The sequence below is a fragment of the Malurus melanocephalus genome, unplaced genomic scaffold (assembly GCF_030028575.1).
Source record: "Malurus melanocephalus ecotype Western Australia unplaced genomic scaffold, MMel_1.1 scaffold_30, whole genome shotgun sequence".
NCBI classification, from domain to species: domain Eukaryota; kingdom Metazoa; phylum Chordata; class Aves; order Passeriformes; family Maluridae; genus Malurus; species Malurus melanocephalus.
The window spans coordinates 991,707-1,019,511 of NW_026623262.1; the positions used below are offsets into that span (position 1 = coordinate 991,707).

The 27,805-nt window shown below is 37.7% G+C and overlaps 1 protein-coding gene across 4 annotated transcripts in view; it reads right to left on the reverse strand.

The window, feature by feature from the left end:
• The window catches only part of CHN1 (chimerin 1), a 92,962-nt gene that overhangs the window by 52,847 nt on the left and 12,310 nt on the right, over positions 1-27,805 (reverse strand). For 3 of the 4 annotated variants that reach the window (XM_057363686.1, XM_057363683.1, XM_057363684.1), the window contains 4 exons: positions 18,759-18,797; positions 15,916-15,971; positions 9,901-9,932; positions 8,903-9,016 (listed from right to left, as the gene is read on the reverse strand). In XM_057363686.1, the coding sequence (XP_057219669.1) occupies positions 8,903-9,016; positions 9,901-9,932; positions 15,916-15,971; positions 18,759-18,797 (241 nt within the window). Of the gene's footprint in view, positions 1-8,902; positions 9,017-9,678; positions 9,720-9,900; positions 9,933-15,915; positions 15,972-18,758; positions 18,798-27,805 lie in introns of those variants that run through there. The other variant, XM_057363687.1, reaches the window with a different exon arrangement.

The window sequence follows — 27,805 nt, forward strand, 5'->3', positions numbered from 1 at the left end:
TGTATAAATGAAATCAAATGTATTAGGGATTGACACAAACGGAGACAAAAAATCCTTGCTGATATGGCTGGAAAGGATGGCAGAGTATAGTCACTGTGAATAGTTTTCCAGTGCCATTTGGAAGGKCAGCACTGGCTGGCTGACTGTCACTTGGTGAACATTAATTTCATGTAAAGTTATCCCTAAAACCCAGTAAGACTCATGCACTGGCTGAACACATCAACATTCAGTATTAAGATCACTTAATACTTTAGGTAAATGTTACTGTCCTAGATCTCTGGTAAGCCTTGGAAAATAATCCATTTGGTTGGAACAGACGCGTTACCTCTGCTCAGTACTGTGCTTGCCTGTCTTACTCCATTTAACYTGATATAAATTGCTGAGATTGATTTCATGATCGAATCACAATCAATACCAATGTTTTGGGCAATGTTGTACTGCTTTTTCTACCTGATGAAAGTTCCATGCTTTCTGGAAATAGACTCACTGKGATTAGTGGTTAAGACACATTTGAATTCCACATGTACATGGGAACGTATTAAAAGCCTGGTATCTTCTCTTTACATGAAAGAAGTATTTGGAGACCTATGCCAGTTTGCCTGGATAAAGATCATTTGGAAATGTTACTAGCAGGAATGTTACTAACTTTCACAGTTTCCTACTAARTAAATAATTATGTTTAGCAGAATTTTTTAAGAAATGTTCTTCAAGAGCTAAATTTACCATGTGACTTCTTGCTACAGAGCTTTCGTATTATATTAAAATAGAACTGTGTTTAAATTTGTGTAAAGGTATCAACCCTACCAGTGTCTGCTCAGCAAACTTCAAAATGTGCATGCAAATTTTACTCTATGTWTAACACTTCCATTTTAGGTCATATATAATACTGTTTTTCTGGTATATTTTGAAGTAGAACAAGATCAGAAATGTAGCTGGAATTCCACTGCAGTTGTGTACTACTGAGAGAAAACTGCCACAGCATAATGCTCAAACATGTTCATTTTTGTTTCACTTAGAGCAGCTTTTCCTACAAAGTTCAACTTTTCCTAAGTTCATTGAGACAAAGAATGGTTTGGGTTGGAAGAGACCTTTAAAGGTCACCAAGTCMAATCCCCCTGCAATGAGCAGTGAGAACCCAGAACAGGATGCTCAGAGCCCCATCCAATGAATTTTTCCAGGAGTGGAACATCTGCTACTTCTCTGGGCAACCTGTTCCAGTGTTTCAGCACCCTCATCATAAAAAATTTCTTTTGTATCTACTCTAAATAGAMCCTCTTTTAATTTAAAAGTTACTCATGACTGTTGTATTTATCTTTTGCTTCTACAGACTTCCTCACACTAAAAATCAACTTGTTCTTAATTTATTCACTGAAACAATATGGATATTTAAATTCAGGATATCAAGGAAACTTGAGTAGAAGACATCAAGTGAAAACCCAAAGAAATGTTCTTAATTAAGTAAGATATCTTTGTAAAATATCTTTGCAGGTCCAGGAAGGGTTTTTGGAGGGCAGAGCGGAGTGACATTGTTTTTATTGTTGTTCCTGTTTGTTTGGGTTTTTTTTTTAACATACATGGCAGGYTGTTGTTCAAGATCTCAAGAAAACCCAAATTCAYTTGGATWAAAAAAAACTACAGTAAGATTTCTKTTCCAGAGWGATTTTGTCAAATCTGATTTGCCTTAAGCCACTGCTAATTCAAATCTTACAATGCAGGTTTACTTAACTTATTTAAAGGTATTACAGAATKTGCTAGTCACTTGTTTCCTCAATGTATTCTATCTCTAATCTAGTACTCACTCATCACTTTTTTGCAAACAGTGAGATTCACCAATATACTCATCCTACTCTCTAAATGGCTTTTCCTCAAAGCTGCATTCCTTAACAATAAACAAGCACAATAACATAAAAAGAAATACATAATATGCACTCTTAGAATTCTTGGGGCTACTAAGAGTTCATCAATGAAGATTAATAGCTTTTTTACTATTATATTGTTTTGCTAGAATACAATTTCTTCTTTCCTGCAAAGGCAGCAATAAGTGGGGCAGATGTCAATTTATTACTGAAACTGTTGGAGCTCATTTACTTATCTCAAGATGTAAAAGAAAAAAAAAAAAGCTTAATTCACTTTCTAGTACCTATCAGATCAGGAGGACCGAAAATCAATTCACCTGAGCTTCGCTAAGGATAAAGGAGGGAGAAGGAAAAGAAAAACTGGGCCAGATAGCACTGCTGTCAGTTGTTTTGGTGTTTGAATAATTAATAAATGTTTTGATGAAAACAATTATGACATTAAACAACAATGCAAGGCTATTGTGTGTTATCTTGAAAACATGTCTATAAAGAATCTGCAGTATCTACAGCTAAAGGACTTCYTTGCTTATTGATGAAGCACAGGAATAAAGGTGTTTCTTCAAATACAAGAATTTCTAAATATGTATTCCAAAAATATACAAAAGAAGATGATAATCAAAAGGACTAATGTGAAGATAGATTTCTAACTAGCATTTTCTAAAAGCAGTAGAGAAGAAGAGSCATTCCAGTAGAAGTTTCAGAAAAGAAAAAAATATGCAGGCTTTTGATAGGAGAGGAGAGCCCAATCTACCTGCATACACAATTTAATTAYCAGCTGATTGTGTTACAATTTGATTTTTCCAACTATTACTTCAACTCCAACAGTGTCTAGAAGCTCAAAACCAGGCAGACATTATGCACCATAAAAACAGACAAGCCCAACACAGATTCCGGCTCAGGAGCTGTGACTGGAGGTAGTCTGAGAGAGGGGGGACAACTTTCAGTCTGCTTGGGCCATTTCTAAGATATCCTAGGCTTTTGTACTGAACCAGCATGTGAGCACAGAGGAGAGACAACATCTCTAATGGAGGAATGAGGCCTGCACAGCCCCATGGCCTAAAGCTAAGTCATATATGAAGCCAGAAAGTGAGCCCACACCTTCTGAGTTCCACCACGGTACCTTACCAGTGGCCCAATGCCTCTGATGGTCATCAAATTACAGCAGACCTGTGTGGCACAGCAGGAACTACAGCCAGGGTGAATGACACGGCATAAAATGAACATGAGCTGTGTGCACTGAGCACAGGCATCTCTTGGACAAGTTCTTCCAAAAAAGTTYACAACATGCTGAAGCAGAGAGTATTCCTCTGAGAAGTGCTGAACTTACAYGAGCAGGAGAAAGACTGCAGCAAACTGAATTGCCAAAGATAAATGAGACACACTAGCCAAAAGAAAACAGAGCTAACAACAACAGATGGGAAGAGGAGGGAAGGAGAACAGGAACACAGCAAGAAGACGTGAACCATAAGGAAAAAAGCATTCTTGTCTGTGGGACGACCTAGGTAGCTGGTTAATTACTCATTAAGGTTAGTAGCTATTTATTATTATTCTAAATACTTAAATGAAGCCATGTCAGTAGTGCCCAGGTGCTGTTCTGTAAGGCAGATGACAAGCARGACACATAAGCTGTTCACTGGGGCTGAACCTTTCATGTTATGGACAAACCAACAGAGTAAATTATTTAGTTTGAAATTTTATGTAGGGAAAGAAACTTTTTACATGGAAGATCATTTAAATAGAGGACCAACTGTTTYACTTGAGAGCAGCAAAGCAAGCTCCAAAATTTACCACCACCTTTCCCCTGGGTTTTTTCAGTTAGCAACCAAGGAATATTGTATGAATATTTTAGAAAGGTTTCTAGAAACTGAATTCAGCCCTTGCTACTGCCAATCACTGCATTTGCATATCACAAAAAAAATATACAGAAAGATATGCAAAGTTTGGTCTTTAAAATGGTCTTTATAATTTTTTTCCAACCAACTAGCATGATGTCAGAATACTGTTACCATGGTAAAATGAAGAGATGCAGTTAGCTACTATTTTGCTGGGCTCCTTCTGACTACTTATAGATCAGCTGTAGATGCAGATGAAATGATAATAAAATTTTSATACATTCATAATTCAAAAAACATAATCCAGCTATTATCATGTAGAAAGTAGTTTCAAACAATTTTCTTTCCTGAATTGCTCTCYCATGTCCCAGTATGTACAACAAGGCTTTTCAGCAGAATGGAGATCACCAATTTAAATCTCTGAATTCAAGAAGCCTTTTGCAGATGTTGAATTCTACATGTGTAAGTAATCCCTCAGCAATCAACACGTGTTCTGGAACTGCCCTACACATGTATCCCAAAAGAGCCCACTGAAAATAAACAGCTTCCAAAGCAGATGTCCTCTGAAATTTAAAAGGTTCATTTACAGCATTATGCTCTAATAGCCTACCAATTAGGTCTCCTATTAAAATGCCAGTGGCTAGTTTCTTAACAAAATTTCATCATTTAGGGATAGAGAATATATGTATGAATTTGCACAATACATGTAACTGGTTGACTAAAATAAAGATTACTAGTTTTTGTCATTTATTTCACCTGAAGAATTCTTTCCTTGTGCTACATAATCTTCAATGTGCCCAAACTCCCAAACATAAAGAAAACATGACTCATAATCATGGCTCACATTATTACCTTTTTTTTTAAATCATGCTGCAGAACCTTATTTCAATTCATGCTCAGTATCACAACAATAGAATTTGCAGGAAGGGAAACCATGGTAACCAATTAAATGTGCTACAGCAGCTATCTGCTCAAAAGAACATGCAGTACCATCACACTTCAACGCCTACCACTYGTACAATCTTTACCCATTTCCTCTTTATCCTCATCCTAATTATTACACAAGTCCTCCACCACAAAAGGCTACATTGCAAACCGTATCTTATTGTCATTTGCTACAGGTCTTAACATTAAGCAATGTACTACTCTTTTGTACTACTCTTCAAAAGCAGGTCTAATAGCTCCAGAAGTGAATTATGAATTTTCATTCTTTTAATCTGTCTGAAACAATGAAATAACATTACAATGTATTTTACATATTTTTTACTCTAATGGGGGCTTGCTAATATGTATGGACACAGATATACATCCATGATAGTTTTCTCATTAGTAATTTTTTTTAAACCTCAAGATTGCAAAACATTTTCAGTGGCATTCTCTGATTAATTAATTAGTAAAGATTGGTGAATGCATCCATGATTAAGCACAGGCATTAAATATAGTAGGGTGCTGATTTGCTGCTCTCAGTTGTGTTTATGCTTCATTCTCCTCTACATGGTATCTGAGCTGATGCAATTTTACAGGCCTTCTTAGGGTCTAAACACCAATTTTGTTTGAAGGACAGCTCTAAATATTAAGTCAAACTTATACATTTAAAACAATATTTAAATTACAATTTTCATTTTCTTTAAGAACATACTTCTAGCYCTGTTTCAAATTCTGAGAAATTTATTTTCTGAAAAAAGCCCACCATCTTTGGTTTCAAATTTAGATTTAAAGGTAGCCTATCTTTTAAATAGTCATGATGCAAATTAATTGCACAATAATGGATGAAAGTAGACAAAAATAGCTCATCATAAGACGATCAAAATGCAGCTTGTTATATAAGTGGARAGCAGATTTTACACTAACTCAACAGCAACTTTAAAAATGGAGAAGTTTTTTTGGGTAAGAGTCACTTTCCCTACCTTACTAAGAAGACATATTAAAAATATTCACTTTGAACTCAATTAACAATTCCAGAGTATTGCTCTAAGAGCAATTGACCACTTTGCTTAAGCTTGCAAAAGATGTTATTTTTTCTGTCCTATATTTGGCCATTTAAGTGGTGCTAGGCTATGCCTGTAGCTATTGCAGCTCAGGATCAAGAYCTTTAGATCTACTAAAGCTAATTCTATAAGAGCACCAAAACCTATGCTTCACAGTGGTCAAAAATAATTTYAGAAAGGTTTAGAGAACAAAGAACTAAAACACATGGCGCAGTTTATYTTGAACAGGATGTGCAGTCCTGGCTTGTATGATCACTGAGATTCTGGACATCAGCTACAATAGCTGGTGGGATCAAATGTAACACTGAAAGTGTTCCATGATGATTTGTGGAATTGTCTGGCTTGGGTCCTCAGGACAAATGACAAAAAGCTTGTTCTTCTCCACTGAAGAAAAGATGACWGGAAATATTTCATTACAGAGACATCACACCTTGCCACAGGAAGGGATATGATCCTGTTTCACTAAACTGTTTTTCACGACTGGATGCACTGGGTTTTTCAGGATTCCCAGGCATGCTGACACAAGCATAGGAAGAAGACATCTGCCAGAGCTGGGTGTGCTGGGCTGTCTGTCTCACTGAATAGCCTGCCTCCCCAGCAGAACCATTGGCAGCTACAAGCCAGGAAACAAACTTGTCTCAGTCTCAACATCAGCTGCTCCTACCCAGAGCTACCATAAGAGTTTCATGTTTGGATGAACTGGGATTTCATGATGCAATCACACTTCATAGGAAGTTTCCAATTTGCCCTAATCAGAATTGACAGAATGTCAAAGATTGACACATCAGACAACAAACAGTGAGAGAGAGATTGAGTAGATACATATATATGCAGAGAAAACCAAGTATTTATGCCAAGAGTTGATGGTACCTTCAAGAATCTAAATTTTACACAACCGTTTCCCATTTTTTAACCAAACCGTGCCTGAAAAACAATCAGAAAACAAGGATATGTCATTTTATGTTTTGTCACTATGTTATTTATTGCTGAATTAGAGCACCTTTAGAGAATTGCTGGGTTACTYCATAAAATTCTTTGAAACCTGTTCTGTGTCTTTTTTTTATATAACAGCTGACCAAGTTTTCTTTCCTCCTACACCTTCTAAGGGGTAAAATAAAGGCAAAGAAGGAAAAGCACAAATCCCATAGAAGTGATATTAAAATTAACATGACTTCTTGAGAGACAGAGTGGCAGTTAAACTAGTATGAAAATATGAAATTGGTTCATACAGCTAGAAGAGAAAGGGTGAAATTAGAGACCCTGAACTCAGTCAAGATCTTCTATTAAACTTGGAAAAGTTTTGCTCATACATACTATCCTACTGACAAGTTCTGKTTTTGGCCATGGAAAACACATTTTTAAATTTCTACTGGGATTATCTAAACTGGAGACAGGGCTACCTCTGACTACTGGCAGTGCAGTGACCCCAACACAAGTGATGCTCTCAAAAAATGATAAAATGACATAAACTCAKCATGGCAATCACAGCAAACTTCTCACAGTCAGGATGCACAGAAAGACTGCAGAAAGGACCTAGTCATTAARAGAGGCTACATTGTCAGAAACAATCAGTGGGCATTTTGGCTAATTGTTATATTCTGCATCTGTAATTCCAGGGAGAAGAAAAATAGAAACTGAGCAAAACTCTCCCTCCAGTCAATGGAAATGCAGACTCCTGCCACGCTTCCTAGTAGTGACAAAAAAGAAATCCTAGTGGTAAAATTCCAATGTGTGGGAAACACAGCACTGCAGTTCAGAGAGTTCCACCTAAGGTATGAGAATAAATACCATCATTCATACACTGAAGGCCAACAGTGAGACAACAGAGCATTATCTGTGGGAAGGAAAGCAGCCCCTAGACCCACTACCCTTGATACACACATCATTCAGCACTTACACATCATGAAATGGCTGCAAGATTCGGATGCAGTTTCAGATTCTGATGAGTTTTCCCAAACACTGAAYTTCGTCAAAATAAATCAATTGTAACAACATTGCTATCATTTGAAACCTTTTCCCAAACTGATCACTAACAACTATTGATTCTTTATTTGGTATAAAATTAATTTTATTGGTTTCAAAGGGGTTTTCCAGTATGAAAGAGATACCGAAAACCTGGGAAAAAAGCTGTCTTRTGACTTGCTGGCCTGGAGTTGCATTTGAAAAACAAAATATAGCAATAAATCCTACAAGATGCTCAACAGCTTCATCTAAGTCTATAGGCCCTGTGCCTTCTGCCCCACTGGAATCAAGGGGCAGGAGCTCTGCCTTCAAGCCAGGTGTTACAATAACTGATTTCTTTTTAGCTTTAAAATAATATTAAAAGAGCAGAAGATGATGCAATTGAGTATTATTTTAATAAGAAATACCAGATTTACACTGTTAATGCAAGTCAGTGTGAATGTCAATAATGTTTCTCTTTGAAATCTTATTACTACAGAAAAAACCTCATTAAAACATACCTTTTTCCCTGAAAAAGAAAACTAATTCGTCACAACCTATTATTTCAATATATTATTTTAATTATAATCTTTTTTTACCCGTACAAAAGTTTCGGTGACTGCATCTTCTCCTTCAATGTTTTTCTGCCCCACTTAGATTTAAAACATTGCTAATGATCACCCTCTCCCATCTTACATGTACAGCACAGGCCCAAATAACCTCTAATATCTTAAAACTTGCAACTATTTTTTATTTGAGTTTTTTATTTATAGGTGATCCACTTCCCAGAACTCTGCAGAATGAGGAGGTCGATCTGCAAACACTGTTAGCTAACAGGTGTTCAGACAAAAAAGCCCTCCTGATTTGTTACTATCCCACAGAAAGAGTAGAGAGAACTGAGTGTTCTTCAGCAACAGCTCCCCAGACAGTGCCCCACATGGCAGACTAGTCAGGGGAACTCATAGGATGCCTTTTATTTCCTGATCACCTGCTCTCCCAACATCTACATGGGGYCACATCTGTAACATAGCGGGGTGGGGCAAAATGAAGAACCACCAGCAAAACTGCAATTGCCATTATCCTCATGGTGCAAACAATAAGGAATGCTAACATTTCAAAAAGGGGTAGGGAAGGTTAAAAATACTAAATCTGTAATTAGGGTAAAAAAGTGTAATGATTAAAAAAAATTAAAACAATCACAACGAATTTTATGATTTGAGGTCAGCAGCACAGTAAAATCTTTTGAATATTTTATAGATTTAAAAATGAAATATTAATTACTGACCTTAATGCCAAAGTATAGGTTCCAGGTTGCCTTTGGCTTTCACGAATGAGATAGCTTCCCTCTGCAACACTTAGTAATTGGTCAGCTTCCTCCCTTGAGATCATCCCATGGAATCTAAGGAACAAAAATTTTTTTTGAAATGCCAGCCTCTTCTCTTTTAAATTATCTTTTGGTCTTCTTTTAAAAAGCATCAACAACACTAATTAGAAAAAGAAACAAACATAAAAATGACTGATTTGCAGGAATCTACAGTTTAAATTAATCTCCCTTTCCTTGCATTTGAAGTCACTTTAAATGGTTTAGAAAGGCTTCTAGGAAAGAATATCTATGAAACAAGTATATTGTTTTTAAATCTGCATCTATCAATTTAATATGTAGAAATAAATCTGTTTTCTACTGCTGGCTTCACATGTTTTGTGCCAGTGGCATGCAATCAAACATTTTGAAGCATTTGAGGCTATTTTATGCAACCCCTGAGATTTTAGTAAATTGCCATAATCTCAGTAATTGCTGATGTAATAACCCAGCAACACTACACATCTTTTACCAAAATAAACATAAGTAAGATCTGCATTGTTTCTCCACACTAAACCTAACCATCTTTGCATTAGCAACCTGAAACAGAAGACACATATAGACTGAACACATATTGCATTTGGGATCCAAATATCTTTTTTTCCTAAAGAGAAACGCCTTTTTTTGCAAAGCCAACTGGAGAGGCAGGTAGAAAAAGAAAACCCTTTGAAAGTACACAAATATATGTATGTTTTTCTCACTTAAAGTAGCACTCAGTGATATTCATATCCATCAAAAACTGCAGCTGTAATTTTAGGCAGACAAAAGTGATGGCACTGTARTAATGATCTGATGGTGAGACACACTGCTGTAAAACACACAGAAGAAACAAAGGGCACAGAGTAAACACTTGCCACCTTTTCTGTAGCTATTATTAACCAATATGTCAGGATAAGCCACTTTCTGAGATGTTTGTTACTTACTCTCTTCCATAATATTTGGGTCTGTTCTCTACCTAGAAGAAACAACAGAGATTGTAATGTTTTATAACAAGAGAACCCATACAGTAAGTGCACTGTCTACAGTTATAGTGTTAAAACTAGAAAAGGATTTAATGTGAAAGTTCAGGCAAAAATCATTCACTACAGAATTTCTCGGGTGATTAGAACAAAGGGAGACCCTCAGAAAACATTGCACTTGTGAATGGCTAAACATGGAGTGAGAAAGGAAGAGCCATTTGGATCATGTCGTCCTCAGGACTCCGCATATACAAACTGATGGCATTAAATATTGCTTGTACAAAGTGCTAAAAATGAGTTTGAATTTAATGTATGTAAACACACCATATTGCTGAGTGCATTAATGCAGTGAAACATCTATTAAACTCTTAAATTTACAGGTTACCTTCCATCATAGAGCTGTTGGTGCCACTGCTGCAATAAAGCCACTACAACACAGCCCCTCAGAGTGAGGGCAAATGGTTGAGTAAATCATCAAGTGCCTAAGTCGTGTACTTCTAGACTTYATTAAACTGTATCACCTAAAAGACCTCAAAAGGAGGTGTGGTTGTTTTATGCAGTGTWACTCCACCTTGGCAGTACTCTAGAGACCTTACACAACATGAAGGGGAGTCAGGATACCATTTGCCTGGTAATAATTTTAYATGAAGTAATGCATCTGCATTTATSCAGGAAATTTAGAGCTAAGTGAGGAATAGCAGACCCCACAGGAATCATCTAATAATCTAAACTACCAGATTATCCTTTCTTGCTAAATTTAAAGGAGGAACCTCTTTGGGGAGTAAAAGTCAACAGTTATACAACCTGAACTACAAAAGTATAAAACAATCCAGTTATGCTGAAACCCAGAATGCCACTTGAGTTTCCTTTTTCCATCTTTTCAACAAAAAGCCTATTAATATTAGCACTTCTCTCCAGTTATTTCAGTAGAGTATGAAGATTTCAGATGTCCAAAACAGCAAAAACAACATACACCCTGATGTACAGTCTAATAACAATTCTTCCACATTCCCAGACAATAAAAAGCTATTGTAATGGTTCATCCCTTTTGAAAAAAACATTCCATCACTGGAAAGATTTATCATGTTCTAAAATATTTCCTTTTCCTGTATAGCAGCAAACAAGACTTGGCTGGTGTGATAGCTGTTTTCAAAGGGCCTGAAAAGTCTGTATCATTTCAGAAAAGAAGAAAGGTCCCAGGTATTTTTTGTTAAATGTTGGCTATTTCTTCAATAAGAAGACAGCAACATAAAGAGAGAAAAAAATGAAAGCATTTTATAGCAGTKGTTATAGAAACTTGCAACAATTCTTAACTAAAACCCTTAAGCCAAGACACTAGTTTAGGGCGGTTGTTAGAAGAAGAATCCTGTCATGAATAAGATTTTGTTGTCTGTCTAGTGAGATTTTATATTTACTTCAGTGAATTTATAAGACAGAACCRAAAACTTCATATGAGCAAAAGCATTCCTTTTCAGAAATGGATTAGTAACTTGACAGAGCATCTTCAGAGTACTTGCAAATCCTAAGACAATTTATAATATACTCTGYGTGCAAACATTTGAAAATGTGAATAGGCAGATGAGTGGAACAAAGCATCCGAAAAAGCCTCCACAGGACTTCCAAGCATTTGTAGCTGGGCTTGCAGATCATCTTGGTGGATGATGGGTTAAAGAGGAAAATAACCACTTTTGTTAACACTCTGTCTCTACTGATCAGTTATATCAACTTGCAAAACCTTCAGTATAAATTCTGGTCAAATACATGCAGATAAAGCCACCCTGATGAACAGCTCTAACAAGGATATGCATAATATATGCCCATCTATTCTGTGTTTCTTGACCATTTTCACAATACTAYAAAGAGATGCTGTTTAACAGTCTTGTTAACTATTAGCACTGAATTAGGATGAAGCCTTCTAACAGGAGAGAAAAGGCCACCGATTTCAATTATCTCCATAATATGAATTTTTTCCTACAGCTATTTAAAATTCTTCATGGAATGCTTTCATACAGCTGTCAAGGTTACCCTAAATACGCCTGTACATGCACACATGTATATAAAAGATTATATATGCACAACAAATATGAACTTCACAGAGGAAATACACTGTTAATTGGATGAACAACRTTATAATTTGCATGCAAGCCTCATGAAGAAGTCAAATAACCTTAGAATGTTATGGAATCATCAACTTAAAACTCATGAAGTATCAAAAGATATCGCTCTGCTGCACCTTCACAATAAAAAATCTCAAATTAATGTAATGCTCTTTTTACTTCAGGATCTCTCCACTGATCTGTGTGTTGCTCTGATATGAAACTGGTGGCAGAGCAGAAACTGGTAGCAGAGCAGAAACTCGAATTCTTTGTATTTGAGAAGCATTTCATGTTAAGTAGGTCATTCTGTTGAACACACCTCTCAGTATCGGCACTTGTAYAATCTGTGCCTTTGCACATGAAATAAAGGTTTGGGAGGGATTATGGTGTGACTTCCAATTATTCTTTAACAAGTGCTTTTCCYCCTAATCATCCCTCTTGCTTTTGTCCACAAGTGGCTTACAATAAGGCAAGAAGAGCAATTTATGTGCTAATACCTCACCAAATTACATATTGTTCATTACCACTGACCTCTTTGATGTTCCCAGGACCAAAACTCTCTTCCTAGTATGTATGAATTTGTTTATACAGCTGAATAATTCAACCACTTAGGAAAAGATTCTGCTCCCCACTGACTCATGCATGGCTGCTAATAGAARCCCAGCTGAGAAAGAACAGATCACAAAGCTCAACACAAGCAGGAGAGGCTGGGACTAGAGAGAAAGGTTAAATGAGTTACTGCTCACTGAATATATTTTCACTTCAAATCAGCTCAGCTGCATAAATTGTTCAACACTTCTAATGAAAAGCTGTTATCTGCATTATAAAGAATTAATGCAGAAGTAGGAGAATGCACACTGACAATAYATTTCTTCATTTTTACCTGTATTAGTTAAAAATATGCTTCAAGGAACTTTAAAAAAAATCTAATTCTTCAATGATAATATGTGTATTTAATATGTTCTGTTCTGCAGCTAAATACCTGGTTGATTTCTTCATAGTTTTATTTACTTCGATTCTTGCTAGTTTCTAAATCTGCAGCTTTTATTTCTCAGTTTCTACAGCAATGTTCATGGTGCAGACACGGGTTTGTTTATTCTGCAGAATTCAAGAAGCTATTTTAAAACACTGAATGTCTCATTTTTCTGTTCACTCTGACACAGGGATAGTTTTACACTTACTGAAAGTTTGTCATATATCATCATCTTGTTTTGGAATAAATTMATAGAAATACGGCATTACAGACACTAATGCATTCTATTTCTTTCTCCAGTGATGGTASGTCTTAGCAGCATGTTTTGATTGTATGTGGTATTTTTGCAAATCCCCAATTGACTCTAACAGGCTACCTGTTCATAGAAGTAGACCAAGAGGATCTCTCAATGTAGGGATACAGTAAGTTCAGATACCCTCTAATGAGTATGGATGATTAGTTCATGCAGGACACCACCCACGGCAAATTTTCCTTCATAAACCAGTCCAACTTTTCAATTTACTATCTGCATTACTGTTAATAAAATCTTCCAATTGACAGAATTAAAATTCAGTGATAATGAGGATGAGGAAGTTATAGTAGTGTTATTTGTATTTGAAGAAGCTTTACACAGATGCTTTTATATATTAGGCTGGCAAAAACTTCTTGTTCTATTCTAAAAGGAGGGCATTCTGTATCTGATTAATAGCTGAACAATTTCCAGCACTCCAGAGGCAGGATGTTTTTTTCATTTTCAGATACTGAATACACATTTATGTCTCTGYTTATTTGACTAGATTAGCTAATAGTATTCTAAGAAACACTATGAACAAGAACTTAGTATAAAATCTGCTTGTGAGTTCTTATCACCTAGGGAAAAAGACCCCATAACCCTTCACTGCAGGTAAACTATCCTGGGATATAATGCCAACATTCCTTACTGAATATCTCAGACTCCCTTACCTGTTTACAATTTCTCCCTGACTAGAGAGTACATATACTTTATGCAGTCAAATAATTACAAATTGTTATGTTAAGCATTGTATGATCTCCTGATATGTGCTAGTASTTTCTGTTATGGGTTGGTTTGATTTTTTTTCTTTTCTTTGTTGGTTTTGGTTTTTTTTTCTTTTAAAAAAATCAAAATATATACAGAAAAATTAAGGTTCTAATTCTGTGGGAATTAAAACATTCACAGATGAGGTTCTCAAAGCATCTAATTGAAGAAACAGAAAAATTTTCACCATTCACTACAAGCATCAGGCAATTTTATGAGCATTATGCTGTAAATCTGTCACTATGGGARTGAACAGGACTCGGAGATAAGGCTCAGAAAATAAAAAGCTACAGTGATTGTACAGRCGTAATGTCAGCACCTCAGTGAACAGTGTCAGAGGGCTACCCAAAATCCCTTCAAAATTTTACAATATGCCCATGTAGACATAACTGCACACATACTACCACTTCTTCCACCAGTGGAATACTTCTGAGAGGAAGCAAAAAGCAACTATCCAACAGCACTCTACAGCAATAAGCACAATCCATTGGAGGCWAAGAATAAAATAATTTACCCTATCCAGGTGAGCACTTTGAATCATAAACCTGTATTGTAATACAAAGCTTTTACAAGACTTTAGATACTTTGTATATTAATGTAATGAAAAACATACCATAGAGAACACACAAAATAGAACAGAACCTTTTAATGATTTTGTAATGGGATTAAAAAGCTAGAAAACTTCCATTTTTTCACAGTTTGGATCTTACCTTTGGTAGCTATCTCTCCTTCAAACCTCCACCCAATCTTACTTGTTGTACCTAAGATACCTGCACAGCAATTTGAACTGGAATACCTCTGCTTGGACACTCATTAACAGTAGGAATCCTTGTCAAAACAAACGTTTTGCTATAATTCTTGTAAAATTCATGTATTGGTCTTTCCTATAGCTACATCTTACTTAAGTGCAGTAAGCAATAGCTATAACTTTTTTAGAAACATCAAATTAACAGAGGAAAATGAGTGCTATTAATGTTTCTTCCGGTCACTGCTACATCCCACTATATTTACTACTACATCAAAGCAACTAACACATCTCAAAGATTAATTTTCTTTCTCTTGGAAAATAAAAATACTCAAGCTTTATTGCAGCAATGTTATTTCAATTATTCAGTAAGAGCTGAGTTTTGCAATATTGCCTAACATTTCAGCATTTTTGAAATTGAAACGAATGTTTYCCAGGTTCTTCACTGAAGCTGCAAGATGGATGTTATGACTAAATCTTGCTGGCACCAATGTTTGGTGTCACTTAAACCCCCCAGCACCACAGCTCTGGAGAGGTGCTGCTCTGCTGAATGGCAGCTCAGGGCACATTAGCAATTGGGTGTCTACCTCAACAGCTGGTCCCATGAGCAGGTGCCTCTACATCACTGTCAATGGGATCCCATTGTTACTACTTCACTCTATAAAATCWGTGGCTTTGCATAGCTTAGCTCCTGCTGTTAATGAGTCTTAAGTACGATGACTCAAATAACAGCACTAGGGGAAGTTTTAGTCTTCCCTCTGCTGACTTATTACATCTAGCAGTGATGTCTGTATGAACAGGTGCATTGTTCATTGTACAGCTCTGCTCTYGCTTCCACAAATTTCTGATGCAAAAAGGAGAAGAAAAGGTGTGTTTCCATTTATCTAACAATCAAAAAGTAGTAAATKATTCTCATTAAATGATGATACACATCAAAATRCTTTAAATTCCAYTTTTAGAACAAATGGATTTCTGAGTACCAGTGCCCCTGTGGCTACTGACTCTAAYCACAGCACAGTGTCCCAAAGAACCACTCTTTGGGTTGGACACAATTAAGTACAGACATGGAATTACTGGACTGTATAAAAGTGAAAGCCATAATACCCACCTCACGWGTGCATGTTATTCTTCTAGGATGGGGAGCTTCCTGTTGCAACTGATACACTGAGAGGAGGCAGAAGTTAAATTCTAATTAATACAGATCGAGTACGTTAGACATTTTAACAGTAAACATTACTGTTTAAATAAAGGAGACTTCCTGCAAAGTTTAATGCAAAGATACCGAGGATGTAAAAATTCGCTAACAAGTCGTCAGGAAAAAAAGAATGCGGAAAGCCAAAAGAGGATATTGATTCTCTTTACAATCAATTGATCAAATAATATAGAATAACTAGGTGAGACCAGACAAGTTTCCAACAAACAGATCAGAAAAAGAATCATAATAAACATAAAGTTCTTTATATATCAAATCAGGCTGCTGTCAAACTTTCTTCAGTAAGCAGATGGAGCCCAAACCTACTATGCTGGGCACAAACCCAGTCACCAGCAATAAGTCAAAACTTTACAAGAATCTCTCTGAACTGCTCAGTATCAAACCTTCTGCCTTTGTTTCAATCATTAGTACCAATATCAAGGTCTAATGACATGTACTATCACCTTCTTCAGATTGTAAGACTATGCATTAATTTAACTAATATAATTTGACTTCATTATAGTTCTAATTTGATCCCAAGTCTTTTCCACTGGCAAATGCTGTATTTATGTGTCAAGCTTCATGGGAATGGAAAAAATGGCAAGATGCCCAATGATCACAAAATCAAAAGATAAACTGGAAAAAAATACTCCCTTAGTTCCAAATAAAAGAAAAATAATGCTTTTTCCTGTTACTAAAATCAGTCATTTCCATACTTCAGTGGCAATACAAAAATTATTTTTGCAAGTGATGAAGAACAGCACATTTACACATAAAACTKCAATTAGCATTTTAAGTATAACATGACCATTTATACTGCCAGCACATAGATTCCCTAGCTTCTRTTGTAAGAGTTTTATTTGATGGCACTGGACTTTGTCCATATTTAATTCTGAGAACTGCAGAGCCAAGTTCAAAGGTAAAAAAAAATAAAATCAAAGAGCAAGTAAAGATTTTTCTGAATTTTATAAAAGAGCAGTGGAGACCCACAATCAGCATATTCCACAGAAACTGGCTGAAAACAGAACTGTTTCCCACCTCACTTCAAGCCAGGCTAAAAAGATTTTCTGAAAGGAAATATTTTTTCACGAATGGCAGTACCTTTCTCCTCTTCCAGTAAGAAGCACAGCAGGCTGACTAGTTAAGTTACAAAACAGGCTTCCTATCCCTCCTCCTCTAATTGATGTATGCAATTCAAACTGTTCAACACCAGCTTCCTTGCTGTAATTATTGCCAGGGAAGTCAAACAAGATATTYCTCTTCATCTGCCATGAGGCAGAAATTTAATCAAACCTCAGGATTCAGAGCTTACTTCTGGAACATGGGAAGGTTCACCTCAGCAGGTAAACCATGGTGCTGTAGGAGAGTGGGTGCACACAAACCATACATGCAAACCATGTTGGAGAGTGGCTGCAGACACACTTGCACATGCTCAGGCTTTCAGTTTCTGCCAAGCTGCCAGTGAAGATTTGGTATTAGACAGGTTGAACCACCCCATTGTGGATTATGGCACAGAATAAACTGAACTGAGTTCACAGAAGGTACAGGGCTGAAAAAACTAATCGAATCTGCCCTCTTACACTTGCTCTCTTTCYAACCATGGTTCTCACCAAGCCTTTAATTCCACAACTCTGATTGAAAAGTCTCCCATAGCAGGAAGGAAACCTTTTGAAATGACTACATTTTCTCAAGAGCTAAATCTCCTCGACCTTTAGAGAGCAAACATTTTCACGATGGGAAATGCTGCTTTAAGCAAATCCCTTTATCCAGCCTGAAGACACCAAGCTGAATATATACATAGTAATGCAAATGTAAGTCTGACATCCCTAAACTGTTAAGTGTGTTATACACACAAACATTCTGTTTTCAAAATCTGCTTTTCACAGAAGACTCTTCTTTCTCGCTGTGGTTCCTGGAGACACAAAATGTCTCACATCTTGGTTTTTCTATATACAAAGAACTAGAATTTATAGGTGAGGCACTGTGGGAAGCTTTGATACTCTTTTACATTTTTCTCATGTTTTCTTCCACRTCCCTAAATCTCCATTAGCACAGCCGAAAAACAGCTCATTCCCTTACATGGAATTATTTGCATTTAAAAATGGCTGTTTGCTTTTTTTGTGGATTTGTTTTTTTGGTTTGGTTTGGGTTTGGTTTCTTTGAACTGAAAACAGCAAGTTGTGAAGTTGCCAAGAGAGTGGCACTGATCTCAGGGCAAGGCACCTGGRCTGCTGCCCTGCACACCTGACTAAGGCAGCCCACAAGGCCAGCTCTCCCTGGGTAGGGCACTTATCAAGCACTGCAGAGCAGGGGCAGGCTGGTCACAAACCTGGCCCTTCTAGTCAGGGCTTCAAAAAACCTGCTAGTGATTTGTCACATAAGGCCAAGCAAACACTCTCATTTTACTAAATCAGCAAATTCCTGAGGAAAACAATTTATTTTGTGGGTTTTTCTCACCAGCTCAAGCTCAGCTCTAGTGATGTAAATACCAGATCACAGRAGCCCTAAAACACTATAAGCAGGATCAGCTAGGAGTGGGACAAYTTATGTTAATAAGGGGCAGAGAATCTACTCCTCCAAACAATCCATGTTCACTTGCCCTTGTGGATAGTTCAACTGCACCTACCTYTAAGCAGAAATGAACCCCTTTGATGCTTCTTAAACTCACATTCTGATGAAAAGAGGAATGAGACTTTTAAAGCATCCAAACACAACTTTCAGTTGATTTGGAAAAAAGCCCAAAACATTGAGATACTTACAGTAAGATTTCCAAACAGGTGGTCTGTATTCATCTGTATCTGAAAGAAAACAAAAAATCTTAATGTTGTGTTGAAAACATTTTAACACAGAAAAAACCTACAGAAGCACTTGCARAATTATTACAATAATATTGCACCTAGATTCTAAATGTTTTACTATTAAAGTATAGAACAACTTGTTAAAATTTCCCCCTTTACTCAAACTAAAAATGTGAAAAGGTATTTTCTTTATCCAGCTAGAATAAAAACTATAGAAACACATCTGAAAAATGGCAAACATGCAGATCAGAAGCCAACATACTGTGAGGGGGAAGGAGAATGTATATTATTTTACTATATCTATAAATTCCATTTTTAAACTGCACCAGGAAGATTATTTATATCTCAATTTATATTCCAATAAATGAGTTTCCATGCATCTTATTCCTGCCATTAGYTTTTCCCTCTTCTGGATGGCAATTAACAACTCCTAAAATAAAATTAGAGTATGCAAGGACCATGAAATATTTTGGAAAAAAAGAGAGGTTTTTTTTTTCATACTGAGTACAAGCTCTTTCTTGAAGTACTGAGTACATATGAAAAGTACCAACATATTTCTAATCCCAAATTTTAATTTTCAAATCAAGTTTCAAAAAATATAAAATCCCAATGTCTTCTAAATTCTGTCACCCTTATGACTTGCTTTACAACTAATCTGACATTTTGAGCTCCRGACTATGCTGCAAACTTCAACTCYGATCCACCGTTTTACTGCTCTGATCAGCTTCAGTTCTGGTGCCACAAGTCACTGAGGCTTTCTGCAAGATGCTGTGCTTATCTGCCTTGGAGCTGGTGAGTTATTCCATCCTCTTTACACCACAGGGCCACAAGCTGAGCCATCCACACAGCCAGCCTTGCAGTTTGTAGCCACCTCTGACTGCAGCATTCATGCCTGACCTCTGTTTGCAATTGTCTGCTCACACCCAACAAAACACATTTCTAGTTTTCATTATAAGGTTACATAAAGATCAAGCAATTGGGAAACTCACTGCTTCAATTTTGGCCTGAGTGGCATCTCCACTTGAGAGTACTTAAGACCTGTAAAACCAAGCCTGAAGCTGAGAAAGGATTTTGCTTTTCCTCCCCGTAAGGTAAGCCATCTGTCTTCTTAGTCAACCTGTAGTCCACCTCTCACAGATAGAGTCACATCAAAAATATCTAAACTAGAGCTTAGTGGAATGAGGTATTTTCCAGTTTAATTGGCATAGACTTTGCCAGCCCCTCCAGGAACATTCTACCTTGCCTGCACTGAAATTTTGTTCAATTTTTTACCCCATATATTAGCTCAAAGCATGAAGAGGGTGCAGTCCTTGCAGAACCATGCTGGTGGCAGTGGGTTTTAGAAATACAATTCATTATGCCTTTATTATTAGGGCAGCACTCATTGAAACTGCCATGCCCCTGAATATGATGGGTTTGATCTCTGGAAGRTCCTGCAGATGCTCTACCACATCCTGTGGATTGGCCAGAACACCTTGAATCTGCAGAGAGACCTTAAGCAGCTTGTGCTTCACTGTGGCAGTAAAAGCAAATCAGCAGCAACAGATGCAGCCAGRGTTATTACTCATTCCTACTTTGATACCTCTAATTAAGGCAGYGCAAGTCGATTCATTCCAGAAGCAATGTAACCTGATCCCTTAGCAATRCAATGTCATATGGAAAAGGGGCAAAATGTGTAAGTAGAAACCATGGCTTTAGTCCCAGAAGACACTTGTCTTACCCCTACCTGAACTTGCTTTTGATATACTCTGGGTGTTGGCAATATATGCACTAGTTGAATTTACAAATAAATAWTTTAAGTAAAGGACAACACACACTGTATTTGTAAAATATGAGCTGACTGTTACGAAAATACAAACTTCTTGGCAGTCTAACCTATACTTGAGCTCACACTCMAGCCATGCAATTGTTACAACTAAGGGCAGYRTGGTTATAAAACTAAAAAGTGACAATATTTGTGCCAAACAAAAAACCTCAAAYYTTGTTAAAATCAGGCAAGAACATCAGTTACTTTCATAAAACAAATACCTAACATTCAGAAATGGGAAGGAATKATTTATGTTATGCAGCTGTGCACAAGGTTTTTGCTAGAAAAAAAATCTGTCAGTGAGCTTTATTGCCTTTACAGTGTGAGAATACCCTGTGGCCATCCCAGACAAGGCAATGAAAAAAACAAAAGGTCATTTCTATTGTGATTTTTTAAAAAAAGTTATCTAATATAAACCAGTGTAGTAGCAAGTACAAGTACAGTGAAACAGTGAAGCAGAGGGTCTGTACTGTTTGTTTCTGAGCAAGAATGTTTTTATTACTAAAACTATCCTACTACACAAAGATGAAATAGAATAAGCATAAACACCAGCCCTTTCTATTAGTTACTCATCTTTAAAGGTTAACCTATGTGGGTCCATTTAATATGTCAAAAGTATTTAGAAATGCATTATTAGGAAAAGGGTTTGATTTTCAGATARTACAGGCTTCCATGTATAGCATCTCCAATTAGGCATCTGAAAAGCACTTACAGGCAWGATAAAAAACCCACAGAAAATGTGGAGCCCAAAATACATTTTCTCACTAATGCTGCAGCACTTTCTAATTAAYGCAATAAACTCTACACTGTCAGTTCTCAGATTTTTTCAAAGTAACTCAGCTSTGCTAAATGTTTCCATGATAAAACATTTTTCTACAAGCTGTGCATCAGGTTCTATCTTAACTGTATTTTCTGTCCTAAGTGACATGCAATTCAGCTTAAAGCTACTCTTCTCCAAAGGCCTAGAGCACTGCAGAAAACATAAATACATAAACYGATGCTATCAGCTCTGTCCAGATGCAATCCTACCAGCATTGGTCAGATTTTTGCCAGTATGAAGGTACTCTCATCAGCAAGGACATTTTAGATCAGTGATGCTGTCCATGCACATAAATTGCAATTTCAAGCTGAGACCAGTTTCAAGCTGACAGATACTTTCACTCAGAATTAGCTGGGCTACATACACAGTGCAGATTATATGTACTAAAAACCACACAGATTTCCCATAAGCCAAATTTACCATGTAAGACAATAAACACTTCAGCTTTCTATGAAGCTTCTGACRAGTGTTTTTACGGCAGCTTTATTCTGAGCAACTCGGAGACAGTGTCTGTTCTTACTTTGGCAGTTTGTACAAGCAATATTTAAGGCCATCAGTTCATATATGTAGAATCCTGAGGGTGACGTGATCCAAGTAGCTCATCCTTTCTCAGTTCGTTTCAAGCCAATCAGAAGTGCAATGTTTCCTGAAGATCCACCTTTAGTTTCCTATATTTTAATCACAGGAGAAATTCTGGATACTCAGCTGTTTCYTGCCATCATGTTCTTTCCTCATAGACACACTCCTCTTTTTTTCCAGGACTCTGCATTCCCCCAGCCTTAGCAATCTCCACCTGCATGCAAGACCTCTCCCCTCATCCTTGAGCAGTGCTTTGGTTTGCTTCCCAGTGTTGTCCTGTTAGGACTCACCTATCCATCCCACTCTATCTGCTCAGCATCTCATTTTCAAGTCATCTTATCTCATCTCATCTCTACTCCAAGATTCCTTGCAATTTGCTTAAATGCAGAGAAAACAGAGAAAGTCCAGAACAGCACAACAGGCAGCTTCTGGCAACAGCTAMAAATGTCACAATTCTGTGAGCATTGCTCTCTGGGTCCATTATGCCATCCTTTGAGCACACCAATTCATGTGAACAAAAAAACAAATGGAAACTATGCATCATGAGCATGAAACACCTTCAATTAAGAGATGAAAAGCACGCCATCAGAAACCCACACTTCCACAGAAATGGGCTTCTGCCAATAGACCATACAGCCATTAAGTTCATATACAGACACAAACAGTAGGAGACCATCTCAGATTTTCCATAAACACAAATGTGACTAATTGTGACATTACAATGTAGCATTTCCTTTTGTTATTTTGCTTCTTTCTTACTCCTATTTTATCCATTCTAAAAARTCTGGACAAGGGCAGTACTTTCAGAGTGTACATTTTAGCTACAGATATGAAAACTGTTACTATTGCCTTAAACTGTTTAGAGTGCTGGTCTTTGTGTATTCCTTTTAAAGAAAGAATAAAAATGTTTACCTCTGCTTGAAATGGCTGTTTCTCTCCCCACTGGAGATCAGCCAGCTCTAGGGTAGAGGAGCAGCAGCMGCTTAACTCTGCATGGCAACCCCATAAAGCAATGTAGGACTTACAGAGAGACTTCCTGGAGAGAATTCAGCTTTATTTTTCTTTGACTGGATGTCAGTACCTGCAGTTTGGTCATCTCTAACATCAGTGATTAATGCTATCTGGGAGGAAATAATAATCTATCTGCTGACACAGCAGCTCTTATCCCAACCTTTGATTTTATTTGATATCTCTGTTGAACASAGGTGAGGCCTCAGCTAGTGAACTTTGTGGAAGAGGCCAGTTCTCAGCCACGTGGACCAACTAACAACACAATCAGGATAAAAAAAAAAGTCTAATTTCATATTCTGAACTGATCTAGAAGTCACACATATGAAAAGATRCAGGAAAGCATAAATATTCTTCCATAAGCGGCAGCCTAGGCACTAACCAGAAAGCATTAGCATATATCATAAAATGCTAATCTTGCTTTGTTTGGCAGCAGCATGTGTCAAAAATTAACCCCTGGAGAGATTCACGACCAGCCCAGYGGATGTGGCCATTTGCTGACCCATACAACAGACTCCTTTTTGTGCCTGAAAAGCAACTTCTAGAAAATTCCTCTTCAGCCCCCATATCTTCCTTATTAGCACCTTCTCKATGCCCAAAGGATTCACATAAAAAACCCACTTGACTTAGAGAAACAAAGCTGTAATTTATTTGCTGGTGAGATTCTCAAGCCACAAAAAATGGTGCAGTTGGACAGAAAATGTAATTTTATCTCTGTTTTTCAGAGTACAAGTGCCAACAGCATTTAAGAAACTAAGCTCAAGCCATCACAAAATGTTTTTGTCAGCAGCCAAGCAGGCCCTAGCAGTTAGGGCTTTTACACACTCCAACCAAAATAAAATTCAAACGGCACCGAGTTAATTGAAGGATGAATACAGCCACTGCCCTAGGCAGCAGCACTAAAACAGATGGACCACAACTCCATGGTTTCYGGCTAAATATGAGAAGCTGATCCTTGGCTGCAGCAGCACTGGAAGCATTTTGCAGAAGTCCCTATGCAGCTGGCAGCAGGAGGGAAAGATGATGGCAGGCAGCTTCTGAAGAAGCAGCAGGATTCAGGGTGCAGAAACACCAAATCATCCCTGTCTATAGCATGTGCACTGAACAAGTAAGGGGCACATACCAAATGTCCTTCGTCGGTCCTAGACAAGACCGTGGGATGCTCCTCTCTTTCCTCAAAACCTCTTCCCACCCCTCTGCTAGCAGGAGTAGTAAGTTCAATGACAAGCTGTGATGGGGTGGTGGACAGGAGCAGGACCTTGATGCAAAAACCAAGTGTCACATGTGTGCCTAACACCCATTACGTGAGGTCTTGCAGAAACCAGTTCACCCTGCCCTGGCTCCAGGGTGCCACACAACTGCCAAAGGCTGCGGACAACTGCACGTCACTCGGTGTCAATAAACACATCAGAAAGCTGTGGTCAGGCTTTCTTCCCTGCCAAGAAATGTCTTCTTAGAAACAAATACATTTTCAGCATCCAAGTCCTTCACATGTACACAAAAAGGGAAATGATTCTCTGGCTCAATCCTGTCCTTCCTGCCTTCACCTTTCCACCACAAAGGTACAACAGACTATTTCTGACCAAAATATCTTGCACAGGCTTACCACATATTTTTAAAGATATGTCATGCAACTTTTTGGAATATTCCTTTTCTCTTATACAAAACCTCTTATACTGTTATTTTACAAAAAAAAAAAAAAAAAAAAAAAATTAAGAAAAAAATAGTTGGGGTTTAAAAGTCATTGAATAAATAAAGTTAACCCAAACATAATGTTGCTCTATTAGTGCCTTAAAACAAAGACATTAATGACAAGAACCTGATGGCACACCTGGCCTGGCGCCATGTGGAAAATGCTTAGGGTTTCACAACCACAGCATCACAGAATTGCCTTTGTTTATGGGAGGATCCCCGCAGGGCTGTGAACACCCCAGGCAATAAGCACCACATTTCTGCCAATTCCTGAATATACAATACACTGTATGACACTCAGCAATGATGACTGATATTTCTAGACTGTTACTGAGTCTTTGATGCTACTTTAATGTTATCTTTGGCACACAATTTCCTTTGAATTAAGGAAAAGAAAAATGCTTTGAAAACTTTTAGACATATCAAGGTTCCTCCTAGGACATCACTGCTGTAAGAAGATTMAGTGCAAAAGTCTCCAAATAAACCACCATATACCTTCTCCACYTTCTCCAGGTAGGGAAAAGACATCAGCCAGGCATCCACTTTACCATGCTGGTAGATATTAGAGCTCAGCACGCACCCCAGTGGTGTGCCAACAGCTAATCCTCCCAGCAGAGCATCCCCTGCTCAGAGACCATGGTGCTGCTCACACAACCCACTGTGGTGAGGAACTGGAGTGAGRCAGCTGTTAAAGGCCAACTAAATCCCAGTCTCACCACAGAGACAAATTGCCTCTAGGTCCAAAAAGCAGCTATCCCCAGCTTCCACGTTTTGCCTCATGCCAGGGGATGGCCAATTGCAGGGAAGAGGTCATAGGCAGCCAGCTCAAACACACCCAGCGGCTTCCAGGCCAGCCCTGGGAAAGCTGGCACACCAGAAAGGCACTGCACCACCAAAGYCATCCACCCATAGGGATGTGCCCGAGCTTGTGGGTAGAGGCAACAGCCACCAGTGCCAACTCTTCTTACACAAAGCTCTGCTCCTTTGCTTTACCCTTCGGTGCAGGTAGAAATACTCCTCAATGCCCAGAGATTCCAACGCTCATGGTCACCTTTGGACTTTTAAAATTATGTTTGAATTATCTAAACAAGAGAACAGTTCAATGTATTTTCTGCCTCTTTTTCAAAGGCATTCCCATATGGGAGGAGAATGGAGCAAAATACAGTCTAAGGGAAAGATACAAATCATGGAAAACAGGCATCAATAATGAAAGCATCCCCTCAGTTGCAAGATGGCACTACATCACACACACTATGCCCCAGGAATTTTTAATAGGACAAAATGTATTTCTATTTGCTCTTTCATCCTCTCATGCTTTTGCTTTTACCACTCCAAAAAAGTACAATTAGGTTTCTAATTATTACTGGAAAAAATGATTAAGAGAATGTCAGTGTGAACAATGCCCCAGAAAGCTACAAGGGCTAATGGCACTTTGCTGATGTGAGCAAGGGGGAGACAAAAAAGCAGACTCAGCAAAAGTGAAGGGGCCTAAAGAAGGCCATGCTCTGATAATTACATCAGTCTTGAGGGGGAAAGAAAAAACGGATCACATTGCCATCCTATTTCCACAAATGCCTGATTTGGCAACAATAAATTCTGTGGAAATRCTTCTAATGGGGTTGAATGAGAGACCCACTGAAAACAGCCAGAGTTCAATGCCTTTTATGAACAGGTCTACTATTACTGCCTCTTTATGAATGATGGGAAATTTTAAGAAGTAATATTTTGCTCATCACAAGCACTGCKGCAGTTAAATGAACTCATCCTCTAAGTGATTAGACCAGGTTGCAAATGATTCAWTTCTAGATTTTCATGTAACTAAAGTAAGGGAAGGAAGTATTCTTTTTTCCTCCTCTTTGCTTCATAAAATGCTGGCATGTGACTGTATGTAATGATAAACAAATTTTTTTTACATCCTTTATAGCAAAAAAATCAATCTTATATTTTAAGGTGGAATTTTCACATATGCAATGGTAACAAGCAAAACACAGCTGTTTTCTCCTCTCTTGACTGTACTTTAATGGAGGGCTGGAGAAATACCCCTCCCATGAAAGCTTACTATTTAAGGTAAGTTTCAAAACCTCTAGTATTATTTCTAGTGTTGCTGAAAGTATAAAAATTTAGCTCTCAGAGAGGTAAAAAGATGGCAAGTGCCACCTTGTGGACATACAACAAAGACAGAATTTAATGTTGCTTTCTGATTGCAGGGGCTCAGTTTCCAGACAACAGGCTGCTGCTGATTTTCAGTATTACTGGAAACACCACCTTTGCTCCCTAGGAAAAGACAGACATGATGGGAATTGCTTCGTGATACGGCTCTGCAGGTCAGCTGCAGGCACAACAGAGTCAGGCCAAAGGCCTGACCTTCTGATTTATATCACCATGAGTTAGGATAGCTCACAGGTATCCTGAAATGTTTAATTGACACAGTAAATTTGATTTTGACAACATCTTCTAGCTGAATATGTTGTCAAAATCAAATATGCCTCTCTAATGTATTTATTTAAAACAGCCTGTTTTGTTTTTTAATTCATTGTGACAAAACTGACTGTGTCTGACTGCAGCTTTGAAGTGCCGATCAATGAGTTCGGCAGTTTCCCATCCTCCCTATGGTTATTTAAAAGGTCTATTGTAAACTAATTTTGCAAGGTCAAAAATTTCAGAAAAGGCCTTTATTGAACAGCATCTTTTARATTTAAGAGGAAAATGGTCCAAGTATCTTTTAGTACAGCAAACTCTTGTTTACTGTAAATTCAGAGTAATGACAGGTAACACAAGCTTGAGCACGGTAATCAAACTTGTTTGTTTTTAAATCCAGACTGGTTTTGTTTGGAGACACTGTTTTGGTCATGGCCAGTGAAGATTGCATGGAAGGCTGGAGAAATACCTGTTGAATCTATTGCTCTTACACTCTCTCATTCCAACCATGGCAAGAGATRATACAGAGAAACCATTTACCCTTTGACATTTCCTTTCCTATTTTTCCTTCTGCAAATCCTTCTTTGTCTCCTATTTTAAAAGCCTGCCTGCACAGAGACAGAGTTAATTTCCCATGGCATGCTTCATTTCTCCCAAACATTAATAACACTAACAAGGGCACAT